General features: G+C 41.2%; 2 protein-coding genes across 6 annotated transcripts in view; one reads left to right on the forward strand and one right to left on the reverse strand.

Annotated features, from left to right (window-relative positions):
- FBXL2 (F-box and leucine rich repeat protein 2) overlaps positions 1-5,588 on the reverse strand; it is a 68,038-nt gene extending 62,450 nt beyond the window's left edge. For 3 of the 4 annotated variants that reach the window (XR_002124573.1, XR_002124572.1, XM_019647181.1), the window contains exons 1-3: positions 5,486-5,588; positions 1,718-1,779; positions 1,481-1,574 (exon numbers count right to left, since the gene is read on the reverse strand). Coding sequence is in view for 2 of the 4 variants with exons in the window: in XM_019647181.1 (XP_019502726.1) it covers positions 1,481-1,574; positions 1,718-1,779; positions 5,486-5,488 (159 nt within the window). In the remaining 2 variants the exon portion in view is untranslated. The remainder of the gene's footprint in view (positions 1-1,480; positions 1,575-1,717; positions 1,780-5,485) is intronic. The other variant, XM_019647182.1, reaches the window with a different exon arrangement.
- A 98-nt stretch (positions 5,589-5,686) lies between these two features.
- SUSD5 (sushi domain containing 5) overlaps positions 5,687-21,705 on the forward strand; it is a 50,659-nt gene continuing 34,640 nt past the window's right edge. Inside the window, exon 1 of one of the 2 annotated variants that reach the window (XM_019647248.1) lies at positions 5,687-5,841. Coding sequence is in view for 1 of the 2 variants with exons in the window: in XM_019647247.1 (XP_019502792.1) it covers positions 18,441-18,531 (91 nt within the window). In the remaining variant the exon portion in view is untranslated. Of the gene's footprint in view, positions 5,842-18,102; positions 18,532-21,705 lie in introns of those variants that run through there. The other variant, XM_019647247.1, reaches the window with a different exon arrangement.

A 21,705-nucleotide genomic window follows, 5' to 3' on the forward strand; every position in this document is an offset into this window, starting at 1 on the left:
TACAAAAAGCAAAGCATTTCTAAGTTTCGCAAAGATGACTAACATGGGTCTGCCTGAGGCTGGTTACGATTCCCCAGAGTAAGAATGGCATATTTATATTACAGCTTGATATCTATGCTAGAAAATGTTCCGGCTAAGGATGAAACGCTGCACAATCCCAGAGGACACCATTTTGTAGTCTGCTGTGGATGGCATCCCCTGCAGTTGTCTAATAACAGCCCGCCCCACCTAGCCCAGCCATACAACAGCTTATTGTGCTTGATCATGACCTTGTGGGTTTCTGTGATAAACATATCATTCCTTCCTTGTTACCACTTTCTTAACTTTAAAATGGTCCAAAAAATGCCAAAAATATTCTGTCTTATCCAAACAAATCTTTGTTTTATTGAAATAAAATATAATTGCTGTATTTTTCACATGATCCTATTCTAAGTTAACTTTCTTTTTTATTAACTGGGTAGGATGAGCTCATGACAACAGTGTCAAACAACACCTGATGACTAATGACACACCCTCAGAAGCCCCTGTAATGTGATCACCACTACAAAACAGCTAAGTCCTCGCCCCGTTTCTGATGCAAGAGAAAAACTTGAACCTACTGAAGGCTGCAAAGGTCAGTAATCTGTGGCATTTGCCGAGGACCCTGATGAACTCCAACATGTAAACAAAACTTGGATTCATTCCCCAAATGTTAAAATGAGATTTCGCGCAGCTACGGGATGGAATTATCTGGTTAATCTTACTGTATGTCAGCATTTCCCCAAATGTTTTCCATGGAATATTAAAAGGGTTCCATGGTCAGTAAGCTTAAAATGCCACAACTATCCATCTGGGGGCACCACCATGCACATTAGCCTAAGAAGGCTCTGAGAAGTCAGGTAGTAAGTAAAGAAAGTGGTTTTGTTAACCCAGTGTTTCCCATACTTCTTTGATCACAAAACTGGTATTTTTGTTCTGTTTGGTGGAACATCAGTGACATGAGAAGCATTTGAGAAATGCTACTCAAAGATTACCATGTGTACATGTATTCATTATTTGTAAACAATTAAAATATAATATCCAAATTAAAATAAGATTTCTCTGATGACTGCAGAGTACTAAAACTGTAGTGCCTCAGGGTCAATAAATTTTGGTGGATAGCTTAACTTGGTAAAGTGGCAAAGAAAACACCATTTACTATATATTCAGTGATACCAGAAATAAAGGACAAAAAGCCTGCTTAATAATACTCGCTATCGCTTAGCACATGATTCTCATAAAATGGATAAAAACATACCAATATTTGGGCTGACAGCATTTTAAATGCTCAGTAAGAACATACAACTGCACTTCCTTTAAAATCAGTTTATCAGGAAACAACTAACTGTCTATGACTTCAGGAGCTCGTAGCCTTAACAATAATCTCTCCTCATGTTATTGACATTGATTATCTACTGATACCAAAACAATGGCACCTACTGAAGATTATTACAATACTTACCACATTACAAAAAGAATCCAGACCAATGTTATGTACATACTTAGTACATTCTGGATTAGACCAAGTAAAATTTAACAACAAGCTGAACAGCATTCTATAAAACAAAAACAAAAAGTCAGTTAGGCTAATTCTGTCTGTTTTTCTGTGCTATGGACTCACAGTGAGAAAGAAGACTGTCTTGGAATTTGATGACTGAATCAAATCTGAATTCTTTATCTAAAGGTTATCTACACTTACCTTAAAAGAAGTTCTTTGGGTAACTTTTTGTTAATAAGGCCTTCATCATTATTTGAGAAAACCTAAAAGAAAATAAAAAGAGAAAGTGTTCCTCAAGCAATTAAAAAAAAAAGTTACATGCTTTTTAGATCAGAACAGCCCCAGTCACTGTCCTACATATATGATACTAATTTTATGAAGCCACCACACTTCAATGTTGATAGATACAAAAATAGTTTATACCCTATCACCATTTCATAAAAATAGCAACACAAAGCTATTTCTATACTACATCATATTGGAGATTCTAGCCAAGACTATTAGGCAAGAAAATAAATAAAAGGCATCTTGATTGGAAAGGAAAAAGTAAAACCTCTATTCACCGATGATCATAACCTTGTATATAGAAAATTCTAAAACAATCCATTAGAACTAATCAAGGAGTTCAGCAAGGTTGCAGGATATAATATACAAATATACAATATATTTACATAAAAATAAATTGTATTTCTACACATTAGCAATGAACAATCTGAAACTGACATTAAGAAAACATTCTCAATTACAACAGCATTAAAAAGAATAAAATACTCAGGAATAAACTTAACTAATGAAGTGCAAGACTCATATATTGCCAACTTATACAAAACATTGTTGAGAGAAATTTTAAAAGACAAATATACTCACATCCCATGTTCATAAATAGGAAGATGTAATAGGGTTAAGTTAGCAACATTTTTTGAACTGATCCATGGATTTAATGAAACCTCCAGCAAAATGCCAACTGCCTTTTTTTTCTTTTGAAAACTGAAAAGTTGATCCTAAAATTCATATAAAAATGCAAGGGACCTAGAATAGCCAAAATACAATCATGTGCTGCATAACGACCGTGGTCCCATAAGATTATAATGGAGTTGAAACTTTCCTATTGCCCTACTAACATCGTAGCCAACGAAACATTCCAGAACAATGAACAATGCAGTACTCCTGTGTTTGTGGTGATGCTGGTATACAGTGTTATCAAGTGTATAGTAAGTGTACAATGATGTCCTAGGCCTTCATCTGCACTAACCACTCCACTTAGGAGCAGTAGGCTGTACCATACAGCCTGGGTGTGTGGTAGTCTAGACCTTTCAGGTTTGTGTAAGCGCACTTTCTCTGATGCTCACACAAAGACAAAATTCCCTGCCAACACATTTCTCAGAATGTGTCCCCATCATTAAGCAACACATAACTATAACCTTGAAAAGGAAAACAAAGTTGGAGGGCTCACACTTCCTGATTTCCAAACTTACTACAAAGCTACAGTAATTGAAACACTGTGGCACTTGCATAAGAATAGACATGTTACATCAATGAAATAGAACTGAGGGTCCAGAAACATACCCTTATATTCATGGACAACTGATTTTTTAAAAGGGCGCTAAGATAATTCAATGGCGGAAAGAATAGTCTTTTCAACAAATCGTGCCAGGCCAACTGGATATCTACATGTAAAACAATAAAGTTGGATCTCTACCTCACATCATGTAATAAAAATTAACTTGAAATGGATCAAAGACCTAAATAATATAAGAGTTAAAACTACAACCCTCCCCCACCCAAAAAATAAACATCAGTCTTGGTGACTTTGAATTATGTAACAGTTTATTAGATATGACACCAAAAGTACAAATAACCAAAGGAAAAAATAGATAAATTGGACTTCATCAAAACTAAAAACCTCTGTGCTTCAAAGGGCATCATCAAGAAAGTGAAAAGAAAAGCCACAAAATAGGAGAAAAGACTTGCAAATCACATATCCGACACAGGGGATATATCCAGAACATGTAAAGAACGATCACAATTCAACAATAAAAAGATAAATAAGACGGTTTAAAAATGAGCATGGGATTGGAATAGCCATTTCTGTAAAGCAGATATGCAAACCACCAATAAATACTTTTTAAAAAGTTCAACATCATTAGTCATTAGGGAAGTGCAAATCAAAAACACGAAATACTTCACAACCACAAGGATGGTTAAAAGGCAACCTCCTTATGCCCCCTCCTATACCAACCATTCTTCCCCTCCCTTGAAGCCCAGGCATCATCTTATCCACTCAATTAAATCCCTTCCATGAAATAAATTCTTAATGCTTAACGATATACAAAAAGCAAAGCATTTCTAAGTTTCGCAAAGCAACCACTAGTACATAACTACAGTAAAATGCTTTTATTTTAGAGTAAATAAAACTCCTAAATTCACAATAGTGAATCAAGGTTGACTGTGGGTCGGAATGGAGGGGGTGGGCGAAGGAGAAGAAAAGGAAAATGGATAACAAGAGGAATATGAGACTTCAGAAAGCTGTGAAAATGAATTCCTCAATATTCTTCCTTTTCTCCTTGCTGTAATTGTAAGGGCTTTTCGCACATAGAACATATAAAAGCATGTCACTGCAAGACTTAAAACATTTAGATTTTTGTAAAATTCATTTTCCGAAACTCTTGCTGGCTCCATTAATTTGTTATTTAAAAGCAATTCAAAATAATAAAGAAACACAAAGTAAAGAAGACATTGCTGTTATTTGGGGGTGATGTTCTTTCTGGGTTATTGACAAGCCACACACCTGGCAGTGTTTTTTCCAGTGTCAGTGAGAGATACAGACTTCTCTTACTATAATACCATGTCTCTCCTTAGTTAATAATTAAAGACAGAGCCAGCCAGGGTTCCAAGTGGTACCTTTTTCTCTCCAAAGGCCAATGGTATTTGGGGAGCAACCTGTATCCTCAGCTTACTAGCACTTCCACCAATCTACACTAAATTACTGATGGTTAAATAAACTGTTTCTTAAAAACACAGGTATTTCCTTATTACCCACACCCTCTCAGATATTCTATACCAAAGGTGTGTCCCCAGCGCCTCTCTTCTTTTACACCCTTTGGAAAGAAGCCTCTGTAGAAATCACACCTTTGGTTGGCAATTCGCTGAATTCTGTCTATTTCAAGCCAACTCCTCGGCTGAATCTTCCAAGTCAGGTTTTAAAAACGAGCGTAATGGGGGCCAGGTAATATATGCCCTATCAAGTTAATTGAATAAAGGCAATGATTTACAGACGTCTACAATGTTCTAACCATGAATTAAATCCCTGAGTGAGGGTGCTGCATTGAGAAAAAAAACAAAAAAAACCTCCAGCTTAATGCCCCCATTTTTTTAAAAAGGGCGGGGGAAATCTCCAAAATTACAAATTTAAATGTCCACATGCTACAAGACCTGTCAGAATGATGAATTTGAAAGAAAAACACATGTATTATATTACTTATATATAATTGCATAGAAATTATATATAAAATTTACAATATTTTGTAAATAGTGCACATAGATCGCAATAAATATAGTGTTAATCTGAATATATATATATACATATGATATTCATACATATCCTTTTTCTTTTTAACCACACCCTCTCTGGGTGGCTTCCCAGGCTCGCCTGAGCCAAATAGCGTCACGCTGTCCGGTGGTCCACTGAAGGGGTCGGGGGGGGGGGACCCCAGCAGCGACCCAGACAGTCAACGGCAGAGACCACAGCGTCGCAGCCGCCCCAGGGCAAGCGGGCGGTCCGCGTCCTCCAGGGTTCCCCCTCCCGGGGGCCCGCCCAGCCCTGCCCAGCCCGGCAGCCCCGCAGGCCTCGGCCCCGACTCTCCGCGCGACCCCGGCGCCACCCGCCCGAACCTAGCAGGCAGCCGCGCAGCGACACAGCCCGAGCGGCGAAGGGCGGGGTGGCGGGACCCGCGTGGGCCCCAGACTCACCATGGCCGAAGAGCCGCGAACGCGCCCACAGCCGGGAGTCACAAGGCGCCGGCAACGCCCGTTGTCCTGGTGACGCCAGCTGGGCGCCCCGCCCCGTCCCTAAGGTGGGCTCGGGAGGCAGCCATTGGCGGACGGCAGGCACATGACGCGCAGGGGCGGTGCCCCTCGGACCGCCCCCTTCGTCCCCCACGCCTCGGCCCTTGGGAGGGGCCTCTTCGCTTCTCCGAGTCTGCATCTGGTCCGTCATCATCCTGATCACCTTGGCATCCCCTCACCTGACGGATAACCCAGCCGCAGACTGCCCAGATGGAAGAGCCCTTTATGGTTTTTTTTTACCTAAGAAACAGATTACACAGGTAATACATGATTATTGAAGACCTTTTAAACTAACTATAACAAGAATTAAAAAAAATAAAACAGCACTAAATTCCAGCACCTGAGGTAACCACTGCTTATATTCCATCTGCCGCCAACAAGATATATATTATAATATAGTGCATGCTTAAAAATGGAAGCAAACCATATGCACTTTTATAATCTATTTTTCAATTAAAAATTGTCTTTGCACTTCAATTCATGGAGTAGCAATTGTGTGCACGCACTCTAATTTATTAAATCAAACAGCAATTTCTTGGATGTTTTTAATATGGCTGAAGGGAACTTTAGATATTCTCAAACCCAGCCCATTAAGTCTGTGAAGAAGAGACATAGTCAACAGACGATCTGACTTCTCCCTTTGAATGTCTAATAGGGATCTCAAACTTAGCCCCAATAAGACAAGTTTCTTACTCTCCAGTCTGCCTCATCTCTGTAAATGTTCCCACTATCCCCTTGGTTGTTCAGGACAAAAACTTACAAATCATCCTTGAGTCCCTCCTTTCCTCATACCTCACATCCAATCCATTAACAAATATTCTTGGTTCTATGTTTAGATGAATCCTGAATCTATCCATTTCTCACCATCTCCACCTCACAGCCACCATCTTTGGGTTTCAGCAGTTTTATTATGATGAGCCTCGGTATGGCTTTCTTTATATTTATCCTTCTTGGCTTTGAATGTCTTCTACTATCTGTGACTTGGTATCTTTTATCAATTGAGAAAAACTCTCAGCCATAATCTCTTCAAATACTTTTCTGCCGCATTCTTACTCTCCTTTCCTCTAGCACTTAAATTATATGGTTGATCTTCACACAGTCTCTATATTATTTTCTTTTTTATTTTATGTATTTTTGCTTTTGTCTCTTTAGGCTTCCTTCTAGATATTTTCTTCCAACCTATGTTCCAGCTCACGAAATCTCTCTTCAGCAATGTTTAATCTGCTATTAAAAATATCCACTGAATTTTTCATTTCAGTTGTAATTTTTAGTTGTAGAATTTACATTTTTAAAATTTTTTATAGTTCCTACTTCTCTGCCATATTTCTCAGGCTTGTCTTTTATCTCCCTGAATATAATGAATAGAATTATTTTAAAGTCTATATCTGATAGCTCCAATATCTTGTTTCTCTATGGTTCTCTTTTTATCATTTGTTGTTTCTGCTGCTGTTCTCATTTTTTTTGTCTCTTGTGTGCCTGTTTTATTTTAATTGTAGGCCAGATATACATTTGCAAAATTGTTTGTAGAGTAATTTGTTCCCCAGAATAATGTATTCTTCTTTGGCATTTGGGAGTTATTTTTTAACATACTATGTTTATAGTAGCTTTTCAAAGATCCTACTGCTCCTCCATTTTTTCCTAATAATTTGATGAATAGCACCACCTAATCAATCCACACAATGCCCTCTGTTCACTGGTAACAGAATCTTTTGCTGTAAATACTGAATCATTCTTTCCATACCTTTTTCCCTTTTGCTCCTGTAGGTACACATTGTACATTTTTGTGGGACCTGGAGAAGCTGAAGTTAAGAATTTGTTTATTTTTTTCATGTGAATGAAGATAAAGTCCCTTAAAAACCAAGTCCAAATAGCTACAGAGCAATTTTTTTATTTGCTCATTTACTCTTACAGAGACTATTTGGCAGGGTCCTCTTAAAAGTCAGTAGACAAGAAAATATACTGTCTTAAAATATAAAGAAAAAAACAGTGGGCTTATAATTACTCTCCCAAGGCTATTTCTATCCATTTCAATAAATGAAAGCAAGCTTGGCTATCTTTTTATGGATGGCATATGAAGTAAACAGGGACTGAGACAGCAGATGGCGTGCCTACCAATCCAAGAGGCAGATAACGCAAGTCTTCGCAGGGTAGGGATGCCCTCCCACCAGTTTTAATTGGGCATTAATTCAGTGTCTGGTGTGTGGGGGGGTCCTCAGTAACTACATGTCTATACAGTATCTCCCTGGCTGTTCTCTCTTGATCCCAACCCAGCTTCATCCCCAGACTTTACCAGTCAACCTCCTTCAACTTGAATGTTCCTTGAGACTGCTTCTCAACTTCTGGCTTCTTCATCACTTATTTGTTGAATGAAAGAATGAATGAAGGGCCGGGCGAGTGGCTCAGTTGGTAAAGAGCTCGCTCAAGAGTGCGAGCTCTGAGCAACAGGGTCACTGGTTCGATTCCCAGCCCAAGCTGAGCTGCCAACAGGTGGCAGGATGGCTCAGCTAAAGAAAAAGAAAGAATGAATGAATGGAGAGGTACGGAATTTGATCATGGTCACAGTACTACCAAGTGGCAGAATCCACTTGTTTCTCTGTTCAGCACTCTGCTACAGGAAATAAAGGAGGAGAGAAACACAAATTACCTCTCTCCCCTTTTCCCAGTACCTATCTGAGTCCAAGTCAATTCTAGGTAAGTGCCTGGAAAATTGTTATGTGTATATTCCTATAGATGTGTATATACTGTCATTTACAGGTGACTTAACCTAATTATTGTTGCTTGCTAACTTAGCAGTGAGTGGTTTTATCTTCCAATACATAATATTAAAAAGAGAAAATATTTGCACATAGCTTGATTTATATCTTCAGACAGTAAAGTGAGGCTCCAAATGAATAAAAAATATTTAAAGTATATGAGTTGGTAATGTCTAATCATTATGTTGTTTTGTATACCTGAAACTAATAAAAAATAAATGAAGTATATGAGTTGGTATGTTGAACAATGGTGATACATGGATTGTGATCAAAGCACAAATTTATTCTTACCTCCTGTTCCTTTGAACATTATTTAATGGGGATAATCATCGCTGTTCCCCAACTCCCAGTGGGTTTATTGGTTTTCTTTTTCCACTTTAAGGTAATGGCCCCACTACCACTTAAATTTACAAATACAGTTTTGTTTCAGAAATTGGCACTAGACACAATTATTGAAATTCATAAATTTGCTTGGGATTTAGTCATCTCCCCTCCATCTGTTCAGGCTCCCATGTCCCTTGCATCTCTGTTTTGGAAATTCCTAACATCTCTTTGCTCAGCCCTTGGGCAGCTTATAAGTTCTGACAATTAAGCTTGTGAACTTGTACCAATGATGATGCTAACCTTTTCTGATATCAGAGGGATTATTCATTATGAATTTGTACCAACTGGACAAATAGTTAATCAAGTTTACTCTTTGGAAGTGCTGAAAAGGCTACATGAAAAAGTTAGACGACCTCAATTGTTTCGCCAACAATTCATGGCTCTTGCATCACAACAATGCACCAGCTTACACGGCACTGTCTGTGAGGGAATTTTTAGCCAGTAAACAAATAACTGTGTTGGAACACCCTCCCTACTCACCTGATCTGGCCCCCAGTGACTTCTCTTCTTACCCAAAGATAAAGGAAATATTGAAAGGAAGACATTTTGATGACATTCAGGACATCGAGGGTAATTTACAACACCTCTGATGATGGCCACTCCAGAAAAAGAGTTCCAAAATTGCTTTGAAGGGTGAACTAGGCACTGGCATTGGTGCATAGCTTCCCAAGGGGAGTACTTTGTAGGTGACCATAGTGATGATATTCAGCAATGAGGTAGGTAGCGCTTTTTCTAGGATGAGTTCGAGAACTTAATTGTCCGACCTTGTACATAAACCTCTATACTCTTCCTGTTAAAGTCTCTTTGCCTTTCCAAATGGCCTTGTGTGGCAGGACCAAGACAACCTCATGCCAACTCTCTTTCCAGTGGAGTCCACTTTCGGTCCATGCTGTGACAAATTTTGGGAGCATGGATGTGGAGACTCTAGGTTGGCCAACATTCTAGGTTAGGAGACATTCTAAACAAGAAGAAAACCATGCATGAGGAAAGGGGCCATTGGACCCAAACAGAATAATGGAAGTCTCCTTAGAAGTCCAGTTTCCATTGCTGGGCTTTACTGAACAAGAAATGGAAGACAAAGGAATGATTATCCCAACTATAGGTTGATGATCGACTAAGAGTAGAATTCAGTTTTCTGATGGCTGGGCATCTTGGGTCCTTCTGTCACACTACTTCTCAAAGTAAACTTAAAACAATCTATGCCTTTGCTACACTACAGTAAAAAGCAAAATCAACATATCGGCTAAGATGAGAGATATTTAATATGTCACACCATTAGGTTGGCTTTTTCCTGCCTTCTTACCATGTCCCATGTATATGATGACCATTCTTCTGGAAACAAAGATTTGGGTACATAGCCTGACAAGTACATGTATATCAATGGGTACAATAGGACTGTATTAATAATACACGAATTATCTCAGGGAGAGCTGAGATGAATGGTCCCCAGAATAGCAGTCATCATGTTTAATGGCTATGAGTTCCACAGGAAATTTAGTGGAGGTGGTTGGGTTGCTCTGCTTTCCCGGAGCAAAGGGACACAGTTCAGTGGTTATCTGAGATCTTTAAAGTGAGGCTCTTAATGTTAGGCATGATAGAAGATGGGAGTATACTTAACTTTCCTGCTGCTGTAAATTAGCCTTGCTCAATTCACCTACTCTTTATTGGGCTTTTACTCTGTGCCATGTACTGAGCTAGAGGCTAGATACAAAATAAGACACAGCCTTTTCCCTCAAGTGGTTTACAGAGTGATGCAATGTGCTAAGGTACCACACATGTAGAGATTATTGTGGATATCCATTTTATCTGTAGGAAGTTTTAGATTTACAAAGTAATTCCGATCTCAAGAACCCTGTATGTTAGGTAGCACTATCATCTCCATTTTATAGGTAAAGAAACTGAGGCCCAGAGTTAGGAAGTCATGTGTTCATGGTTCCATAGATATCAATTTGCAAAAGTCAGGCTTAAACCCAGTTCTTCTGACTCCTTTGCAGAGTTGACATTTGCATGTCAACAAGGACGAAAGTCTTCAGTGAATGCTGAAGGATTCAAACTGGGGACGACTGCAGGAGCTATTTGGGAGATTGGAGCACTGGGGTCCTGCCAGGTCCCTGAAAAGCCAGCACAGAAGCAACCCATAGGTAACACCCACCTGGAAATAAGTCTTATCCTGGGGGATAGCACTGTAGCCCCAGTCCTTGGCTGCCCTGAACTGCCTTCCTGCCAAGTCCAAAACCTGTCTTCTTATGAGGCCAGAGCTTCTGAATTGATTTCTGAGAACTCATTCCTACTTTTCATTAAATTAGGTGCAAACACTCTGAGTAAACAAAAATGTCCTACCATTGGCAGTCTGCTGCTAACTGCTACACCCTAAATGGTTTTCTTTTAGTTAATAATTCAATTGCAAAAAAAAAAAAAGAGGGGCTTGGCAGGGACTTGGTTCCAGCTGCAAATCAACTTCAGACCCCAGAGGAACTTGAAAGAACTACCAGCGCCCACAATGGCTCTTTAGTGCAGCCTGTGTTTACTCAGGACCCAGCCCACAACCTCCATAGCCCTGAAGGCAGCCTGCATGTAAATGCTACATTGTGCAGTGATTTTTCAGTTATGTGGCTGCAGGCTGGTGGCAGATGATTTGTGAGACCGCTTCAGATCCATCAGGTTTGAAATTCTACATTGGCTGGTATATATATTGCTTTTGAGGCTCATTTATTCCTTCTTCCATTCACCAAAGCTTAATTAAATGCCTACTGTGTGTGCTAGACACTGTACCAGCTACCAGAGATTTAAAAAAACACACACACACACACATGAAAGGACATGGTAACTGCCCTAAAAAGAAGATGCTAAAAAAAGACCCAGGTGACCCATGTGACCTTGACAAGGTGCTTATTTTACCGAGAGCATTACCATGATCCTTGACATGCTCTCCTTGGTGTCCTTTGATAAGTTAACCCAACAGATCAAGGTGCATGACTAATTCGTTAAACATAGGTTGAGACCCTACTATGAACCAGGTGCTTCTCAAGGCACCAGAAATAAAAACATAGAAAACGCATGATCTCTGTCTTCAAGGACAGTCAGCCTAGTGGGAGAGATGGATCTGCGGAGAGATACGAGTAGTTCTGTTAAAGAGACAACTATTCAGGAGGGTATGGTGGAAGCACAAAGGAGAGAGTCATCAGTGGAGAGACTGGACTAAGTCACAAAGAAGACTTCACAGAGGAGATGATGCTAGATTGAGTCAAGAAAGATGAGTAGGTGTTCAACCAGGTGGACCGTGGGAAATGGAGTGTCTGCAATACCATGGCAAGTACCTCACTCATTCATTCATCAGACATTGACTGAGTACTTATTATAGGCCAGGCACCAGAATAGGGGCTGTGGTAGACATTGGTGATACATGGATGGTAACACCCTGCCCCTTCCCCCAGAAAAAGGGACAGACCCATAAATACATAATTAAAATACAGGGACCTAAGCTATAGAGTCACAAGGTGTTCGAGAGGTTACTTACGGTTTCTTTCCCTCACCTGGACATAGAATGTCAACACCAGATTTGGCCTTTCTAGAATTTAACCCCCATTTAAGGGAAGGAATGCTTAAAGGTGTCTAAGAGGTAACTGGTATGAAGGTTAGAGTAGAGACTTTAGAATCATATACAGTTGGGTTCAATCCCATCTTTGCCATACTAGCTATGTGACCTTGGGCAATTTGCATGACTTACATAGAAAAACGCTTCATTTTTCTCATCTGCAAACTGACTGTAGAGTTGTTGTGAGGATTAGAGATAAAATACAAATTAAAGTGCCTGGTTATCATAGGTGATCAATACACGATAATTACTTCTTAGTGCACATATAACATTGTGAAGTAAATTTCCAGTACCAGAGTAATACATTAAGTTTGTTTAGGGCAATCACTATCCTTTACTTCACTGTAAGAAAAAACTATGATCAATATTAAGCCTTCTGACTCTGTGTGCCCAGGAGAAATCTGGATATAACAAGATATAAGTAATCCAGCTAGGCTAACTAAATTTTAAAATCATTATTGATTATACCAAGATATCCTACTTAATGATCCAGGCCATTAAAATTCTTGGTCAAATTTTAGACAGAAAACCAACTTTCCCTACAACTGACAGACCAAGTTGGACACTGTACACTGCTCTACGGATTATCCAGGGATTTGAGAATAGCCAGACAACGTTTTGAATGCACAAACTCTGAAACATCCTAACCGAAGCAAAAATCTCTTGAATACTAATAATGGGTCTCTCAGGTAGAGTCTAAGCTTCTCCATTTGTCATTTACAAATTTAATCACCATGGAATATTTATGACTGGTATGTTTGCATGTATGGGAAGCTAGGGAATAAGGGGAACTGAAAAGGGGATGAATTTGGGGGTAGGAGAGAGTTGCAAAAAAATGGAGAGAGGGGAGAAGAGAAGAAGATGGCCATGGAAAATGGCAGAGGGCCAAAAGGACTGTTAAGAATATGGATGTCCAATACAGTAGTCCCCCCTTATTCTTGGGGGATATGTTCCAAGACCCCTAGTGAATGCCTGAAACCACAGATGGTACTGAACCCTATATATACTATGTTTTGTCCTATACATACATACCTTTTCACTTAAAGGAAGCACTTTATGGATTCTCTTTGGCACATCCAAATTGCCAGCATCACTACTCTTGCACTTTGGAGCTGTTATTAAGTAAAATAAGGGCAATGAACACAAGCACTGTGATACTGCAACAGTCAATCTGATAGCTACTAAATGACTAACAGGCGGGGAGTACATAACGCATGGATACTCTGGACAAAGGGATGATTCACGTTCCAGGGCAGGATGTTGGCAGAATGGTGCAAGATTTCATTGTGCTACTCAGAACGGCACACAATTTAAAACTTATAAATTGTTTATTTCCGGAATTTTCCATTTAATGTTTTTGGAAAGCAGTTGACCGCGGGTAACAAACTATGGACGTGGCAACCTTGCATAAAGGAGGGGGGACTATTATGCGGTCTGGCAATTAAGTTCGCGAACTTGTTGCACTGATGTTGCTAACCTTTTTTTTATATCAGAGGGATTATTCATTATGAATTTGTACCAACTAGACAAACAGTTAACCAAGTTTACTATTTGGAAGTGCTGAAAAGGTTGTGTGAAAAAGTTAGACAAAAACGACCTGAACTTTTTCCAACAATTCATGGCTCTTGCATCACGACAATGCACCAGTTCACACGGCACTAACTGTGAGGGAGCTTTTAGCCAGTAAACAAATAACTGTATTGGAACACCCTCCCTACTCACCTGATCTGGCCCCCAATGACTTCTCTCCTTACCCTAAGATAAAGGAAATATTGAAAGGAGACATTTTGGTGACATTCAGGACATCAAAAGTAATACGACGACAGCTCTGATGGCCATTCCAGAAAGAATTCCAAAATTGCTTTGAAGGGTGGATTAGGCACTGGCATCGGTGCACAGGTTCCCAAGAGGAGTACTTCGAAGGTGACCGTAGTGATATTCAGCAATGAGAAATGTAGCACTTTTTCTAGGATGAGTTCACAAACTTAATTGTCTGACCACATATACTGTTTTAAGATTTGCACTAAAGGCAGTAGGGCAATGAACCCACACCTATAATTTTATGATATGCCCTCATTACCAAGAAGCAGGTGATCTGATAGAAAGGTGAGGTCACAGGGTGCTAGCTGGGGACAATACCCTGAGAGGTTAGGGCACTCACCCACGAACAGTATATGCCTTAAACCAGCAGCCAATACAATGGTGTCATTTCTCCTATAGACAGAATACACTGTCTAAGAACCAAAGAGTGGAAGTGGGAGTGACCTCCCTTTTATTACATACAATAGCCCACCTACCAAAGTTTTGCTTACCATCCCACAACCTTTGGATTGGTGAATTGGGAGGTTTGGGTGTGCAAGGGAGAAATACTTCCACCAGTAAACACACAGGCATGTGCCAGTACGTTGGGAACTCAGATTGCTCTCCACAGAGAAGGTCACTCTACTGACTGCATTGATCTTGATGACCAAGGGGAAATTGGGCTGCTGCTACATAACAGGGGCATGTGTGACTATGTCTAGATCCCAAGAAACTCCAATGCCCAATAACAATAGTCAATGAAAAACCATGGGAAACTAATAAAGATAGGTAGGAAAGATAGGTAGCTCAGTAGGAATGAATGTTTGGGTCCCTCCCACCAGTTAAAAATAAAATCATGCAGGCCAAGGAAAGGGAACACTGCAATGGCTATCATGTAAGGCCTCATGACCAGTTACTGGAGTGAAGACTATAACATCTATATGTTATGATAATGATTTACTTCTCCCCTTTTCCCTTTATGTGAAACAGCACTCATGGGAAAATAACCACTGATAGGGGTTAATATTACAGTTCAGCTCCAAGTGAGAATTTGATTGAATTGGCATATTCCCACATCATACAGAAACTGATAGGACTTTGTGTTTCCTGCTTTCATTATTTTCATCCAAATGAAATACATGAATAGATGGACTGTGCTGGTTGTTTTCCAGTTGCCTCTCCGGAGCCACTCTCCACCCTTCTCTGCCCGACTCAGCATCCTGGATAACCTCTAAGGACTAGGGCACCTGTGCTCCTTTGCTCTCCAGCTCTCAAGTGGTTCAGCCAATAGGAGGCACCAGGAGGAATTTGAAGGGTAGAAGGAAAGAGAGGTTTGAGTATTTCCTCCCCCTCACTCTCTACCAGACTAGTGGCAGCTATTTTGTTCCTCTACCTATGGCTACCACTCCTTTCCAGCAGCCTCTTTCATCACCACAGCTCTCACTGGGTTTCAGTAACACCTCATCCTGCCCTCACACCTTCAGGCCTCAAGGTGGTAACTTCCTGCCGTTGGCAGTCCCAAGAGCTTTACTATCCCTTATCCATTCTCTCAGCCTGCCAACATCTCTGTATGTGATCCTTTTATTAAACTCTCTTCTACTAAACCTATTTATTCTTTAGGGCAAGGACTGGATGTATTATTTTTGAAATATTTGTTATTAAGGTATGAATAACACTCAACAAAATGTACGGATTTTTAAGTGTACAGTTTAGCGACGTTTGACAAATGTATAGCTTTGTGACCACCACCCTCATCAAAATAGAGAACATCCCATTAGATCGGGAGTTCCTTGGTGGTGGCCCAACCCCCTTCAAAGGCAACCACTATACTGACTGTTTTCACCACAGGTTAGTTTTGCCCCTTTCTGAACTTCATGTCAATGGCATCGTATAGTGTCAACACTTTTGCATGAGGCTCTTTCACTCAGCATATTTTTGCAATTCACCCACATCATTCAGTGTATCAGTAGTTCATCTCTCTCACTGTTGAATAGGATTTTATTGTGTAAATAAGACAGTATGTTTTTCTATTCGTCTATTGATGACTTTTGGGTTGCTTCTAGTTTTTACTTATTGCAAATAAAGCTGCTAATTATTGCAAATAAAGCTGCTATGGGCACATCTTTTAGTGGACATACGTTTTCATTTCTTTTGGATGTACACTTAGGAGTGGAGTTCCATGTGATAGGGGAGGTATATGTTTATATGAAGCAGCCAAACAGTTTTCTAAAGCAGCTGTACCAATTAAACCTTCAGAGCATGCCATCTCCCAAATTAGGACAGGCCAAGACAGATCTGAAAAAACATTTATTCAGACAGATCTGAATGAACACAAACTTTAAAATGTCATTAGGATTAGGTAGTAAATCCAGTTGACTTCTAATATCATTAGTATCACAGGCACAGCTCCTGAGTGAGTCAGTCAGTAGCCCCTGCAGCTGCCTTGTGGCCCCTCCCCTCCATTCCCAGCAATAATCAGGCTTTAAACCGTCCCCTCCAAACCAGACATGCAAAATCTCACTCCTTAGGTTACCAGCTAGCTGTTAGAAGAGAAGTAGCTACGCAAATTCATTTACACTTCTGTGTGAATGAGCGTTAGGCCTCACACATTTAACATCCTAGAGTGTTTGTATTTTAAAAACAAGGTTTTATCCCACCAAGGAATGAATCGCTAGTAATAGCCTTGTAGTTGACAAGGGGAGGAGACAGCTGTTCAGTACATTTCAAAAATTATGGGAGCTGAAAAGTGACACCTGTAGTAAGTCAGATGTGGGTTCAAATCTCAGTGCTTCCCTTAAAAAGAAAGTAGAGGGGCGGCCGGGTGACTCAGTTGGTTAAAGCTCATGCTCTGAACAACAACGTGGCAGGTTTGACTCCTGCATGGGATGTTGGGCTGTGCCCCCTGGAACTATTGGGTTGTTGGAAAAGTCATGACGCATTTTTGCAACGAAAACCATAGAAAAAAGACGTCATGACTTTTCCGACAACCCAGTAGATTAAAAATGGGCAACTGGGCTTGGAGCTCAGCTGCGCCCTCCACATCTAAGATCGAAGAACAACAACTTGACTTGGAGGTGATGGGTCCTGGGAAAAACATACTGTTCCCCAATAAAGTAAAAAAAAAAAGAAGATAATCTTTCAATGTCTGTGTCCTAGTTCATTGTCATGGGGACAATCATCTGTTCCTTTTAGCACCAATCACTTGGTCAATCTTCCTTAAGTCTCTGTATTATTTAAGTGTGATCATTTTTTTAGACAGACTATAGCCTCATTCAGGGTCTTGAACAGAGCAGGCACGCTGTGGGTGCTCAATAAATATTTGTTGATCAGTGCATGAAGATATAATAGCAGGGACTGTACACTGTAGAGTGCCACCAGGGTCCCAGTAACAACAGTACTGATCTTTATCACTTTACCTATGAGGAATGCAAATCTTGTTTCCTTCACAAACGGTGCTGATGTTGGGAGACAGAACGGGGTGAGCTGGAAAAAGGAAGCAATTCATGGCGGGACCCCTGGCGCAGAATTCAGTGGGAATGGAGGTTCCCAGCCCAGGCGGAAAGGATCCCAATCTCAAGCCCTATCCAAGCCAAGCAGCCCTGATTTGGGAGGTATGATAAAGGTGACAGCCATGCCATTTGAGAAATGTTACCGCGTACCTGGAAAAACTGTGAAGGATGCGTCCCGAAGATGTCCCTATCTGAGTGACTTTCAAGCCACGATTTTAGAGGAGCCTCGCTCTTCCGTACGTTTCACTCCTTAGAGTGAGGCTGGCAAGTCTGATTCTTCTTTTTCATAAAAATGTTCCTCCTCTGTAGGGGGGGCGCCAGCTGGAAAGGCAAAAGGCAGAGCACAGGGTTAGGCATCCGTTTTGTAACGGTCCTCGCGGAGGGGCTCGGCCTATTAGACGGCGCCACCCTTTCGTCGAGGGTGCCCCAGGCCGGCGGACGTTTCCTGCAGCCGGCTCTCTGCTTATCCCTCACCCTCCGCTCCGGCGGCGCCCTGGGAGCTCGCTGTCCCGCGCAGCCTCTTTTGGCACCGAGGCCTCCAGGTGCCCCGCACGAAGGCGGAGCCGGATTACAGCCGCCTCCCCGGCGTCACCGACCAGACCCCCGGGAGCTCGGTACCCCAGCGCTGCGGCGACGGCGTCCCCAGCCTCCGGGGTTGTCCGCGCTCCTCCCTCTCGGCGTGCCGGGCGCGAAGCCTGCGACGCGCGAGCAGAGCGCAGCGCGCAAAGCCGAGTGGCGCACGCTGGGCAGTGGCCCAAGCAGCCCGGATTGCAGCCAGTGCCCTCACTCGAGCTCGCCAGCCCGTGGACGCCCGGACCATGGCTGCCCAGGGACCCAGACCCCGCGCCCGGCTCTGGGCGGCGGCGCTGCTCCTACTCGGTCTGCCGCGCCTCTTGGTGCGGGCGGATGGTGAGTGTCCGCGGAGTGCCTGGGAGGCGGCGGGGACCGGGGTGGCGCGTGGGGTCTGGGTAGAGAAAGCGAAGCTCGCTAAGGGTGCTAATTTGAACGAGCCCGGAAAACCGTAAGCCTGGGAAGGAACGAGGTGAACGGCGGTCCCGCCACCCTGCGTCCCTCTCCCGGCCCACCGAGGCTCAGCTCGCCCAAGCGCCCCACCTGGGCCCCTGAACCCTTCCTTCACGCACCGGAGCAGCCTGAGCATTGGTCCTGCAGTCTCGCCGTTAGCTTTCCCAAGATCTTCATGACAAGTCTTTAGAATGAAATTAAGTCTGCAGTGCCCTAGAACCTCCTCTGCAGAAATATAATTTTCCATGTCTATTAAATGTGCGCCTGACGGCAAGGCCAGTGATTTAAAAGACTGTTGGTATTTTGGTTTGGTCCAGGGAAGTCTGAAAGATGAGTGGGATTCAACCAGACAAAGGGGAGGGGAGAGTGTCCTGGGTAGAGGGGGATAATGATAGCACGTGCAAAGGCCCTGTGCTGTGAGTGGCAGGGAGAATGGGATAAATGATAGACGGAGTGGCTGGAGCTGGGAGTATAAAGCGAGGATGTCCTTAGACATGAGGCTAGACAAGTAAGTGTCGGGGTCAGATTATTGCAGGTTCTGAAAATCGACCCACCTTTTTTTGTTTGTTTGTTTTTTGAACCAGAATTCAGCTTCCAGTACCTCTCTTAAAATAACAGGGTCACAGCTTTATATCAGTTCAATTTAGAAAAGCTAATTCAGCTGTATTTTGATTTCGGAACAAGACCCGGTTGATTTGGCGCAGGAGGGTCTGAAAGAAAAGAAGCCAGCCGTTCTCACATTCATAAGGGGTTTCCAGTAAACTCAAGCTTGAGAAAAATTAGGTTGATGAAGGAGAAAAACCCTCAACTGATTTAGGATGCTTTGTATATTTTTAAATGTCATTGCTATTTAGCAAACAATATTGTATGAAACTAGAAGACGCCACAAAAATAAGCATGGCGGTTACGAAAAGCAAGAAAAACCTCCAGATATTAGAATTTTTGGTAATCTTTGTCCTACATGCCAGCTTGAAGAATTTTTTTGCTCCTAATTAAGAAGGAATGTGTTATTTCTCCATATCCTCAGAGAGAGGGTTAGAAAACATTTTAAACTTTGAAGGCTCCTAGTAATCACTGTCAATTTTTAAATTGAGATATAGTTCACGTAAAACTTACTATTTTTAAAAGGTACAATTCAGTGGGTTTTAGTACATTCGTTATGTTGTGCAGGCATCACCACTTCTAGTTCCTAAAAATTACTATTACCCAAAACCAAATCCTATATACCTCTTAGCAGTCAAACCACTGTTCATTCTTGCATTATGTTTTGTATTATTATTTTTTGCCTGACATTGAGTCATGAAAGTTAAGCCGATTTTAAAGAATGCAAGTAGAATACATTGGTGTTAGCATTAACTTTTGAACAATGTATACTGCTGTACCAATTTTAATTCCTTTTAAAGAAATACCTCTCCAATCCATGAGGCTTTAGAGTTTTACCCCATTATAACTGCGTAAGTGCAGTGCCAGATGGATATGGATCAATAATGTGTGCCTATCTGGCTGGACGTGCGTGGGTCATAGAAAATCGAAGGCGGAAATATCATTGGACAAGGAGAAACAGCACCGGAGCATGTTTTCTTGTTACTGCTGGTCAGAAATGCCTCCTTTCCTTCCTTCTTTCTTTCCTTCTCCCCTCTTCCCCAATGAAGAATTATAGGCACACTTGCTTTCAAGAAACTCCAGTTTGCTGAGCTCCAGCATTTATAATAGAGCCATTGAAAAATTGTAACCTATATTATGAAAGGATCCTTTTCTTTGCTAAATATATGCTTAACTACCACCACTTTCCATATTTAATTGTGTTCTACAGTGATGGAAGAAGGAATGTTAAGCTCAAGTGACATTTGCATTACAGACATTTGAAGAGAAGGTTGGCATTACTAAAAACTCCATGGACTTATTAAGTCCATGAGATCAATTCAAATGAAAAACATTTTGTTTGCATTTGTCTACTTAGATATGCACCTCGTACATAAAAGAGACCTGCCACTGTACTTTTAAAATACTTTTGAAACTGAAAAATCTTCGCATTAACTGAATGCAAATTAACTGTGTTTGGGTAATGATTACAGGAAAAGATTCATTAATTCAACAGGTAATTTATTGAATATTTTACTATATGCTACATATTGTCCTTGCTGTTGAGAGTAGAATGGTGAGGAGAAACAGATTCTTGCTATCAGGGAGCTTAAAATCCAATGGCAGAGAGAGTCATTAAGCAAAGAAATTATATGAATGAAATGTGAAATTGCAATTTTCATACATGATAAGATTAAAGGACAGAAGTACTATGAGGATATACACCAGGAGATTTTGAGTTGGTGTAGGAGAATCTGAAAGCTGAGTGAGAATTAACTGGGCAATGAGAGGAAAGAAAGAGTGAGCAGAGATAGCATGTGCTAAAAGACTGTGAGTGGTAGAGAAAACGGGACATGTGATAAGAGACAGAATGGCTGCAGCCAAGAATCCAAGGTGGAAGTAGTTCAAGATGGTGCTAGGGAAACTGGTGTGAGTACAATTATGTGTGGCCTCATAGGCCAAGTTTTGTTTTAATCCAAAAAGGGAAAGGAAGCCATTGAATTATTTCCAATAGTAGAGTGATCATATTTTCATTTTGAACAGATCGCCCTGATTGTTATGTAGGGAGAGTGGATGGGATGAGGCAAGAGTTGGTATAGAAAGACCACATAGGATGCTATTTTAGTCATCCAGGTGAGAGAGGGTAAGGCTGGAGATGTGGATGGGCGAATGGAAAGCTTCTGGACTGAAGAGAAAAATGTGAGTCATTTGTGTGTGGGTGGAATCCTAGGAAAAGGTTTTACAGTGAGAAGAGATGACCTAGAACTGAGCCTGGAGTGAGGGAAATAGATTTACGATTATTGAGTTTATGTGCATGAAATATATTGGCCTGTAATATTTTTTCTTTTTTCCATTTTTGAAATTTCTCTGTTGTAATCATCTTCAAAATCCAAATCGCTTTTAAAAGCTTGTGACTAATCTGCCATCTTGACTCTTATTGGCCTGTAATTTTCATTTCTTGTAATATTTTTGTCAGGA

Source organism: Hipposideros armiger, unplaced genomic scaffold, assembly GCF_001890085.2.
Source record: "Hipposideros armiger isolate ML-2016 unplaced genomic scaffold, ASM189008v1 scaffold_109, whole genome shotgun sequence".
Lineage (NCBI taxonomy): Eukaryota > Metazoa > Chordata > Mammalia > Chiroptera > Hipposideridae > Hipposideros > Hipposideros armiger.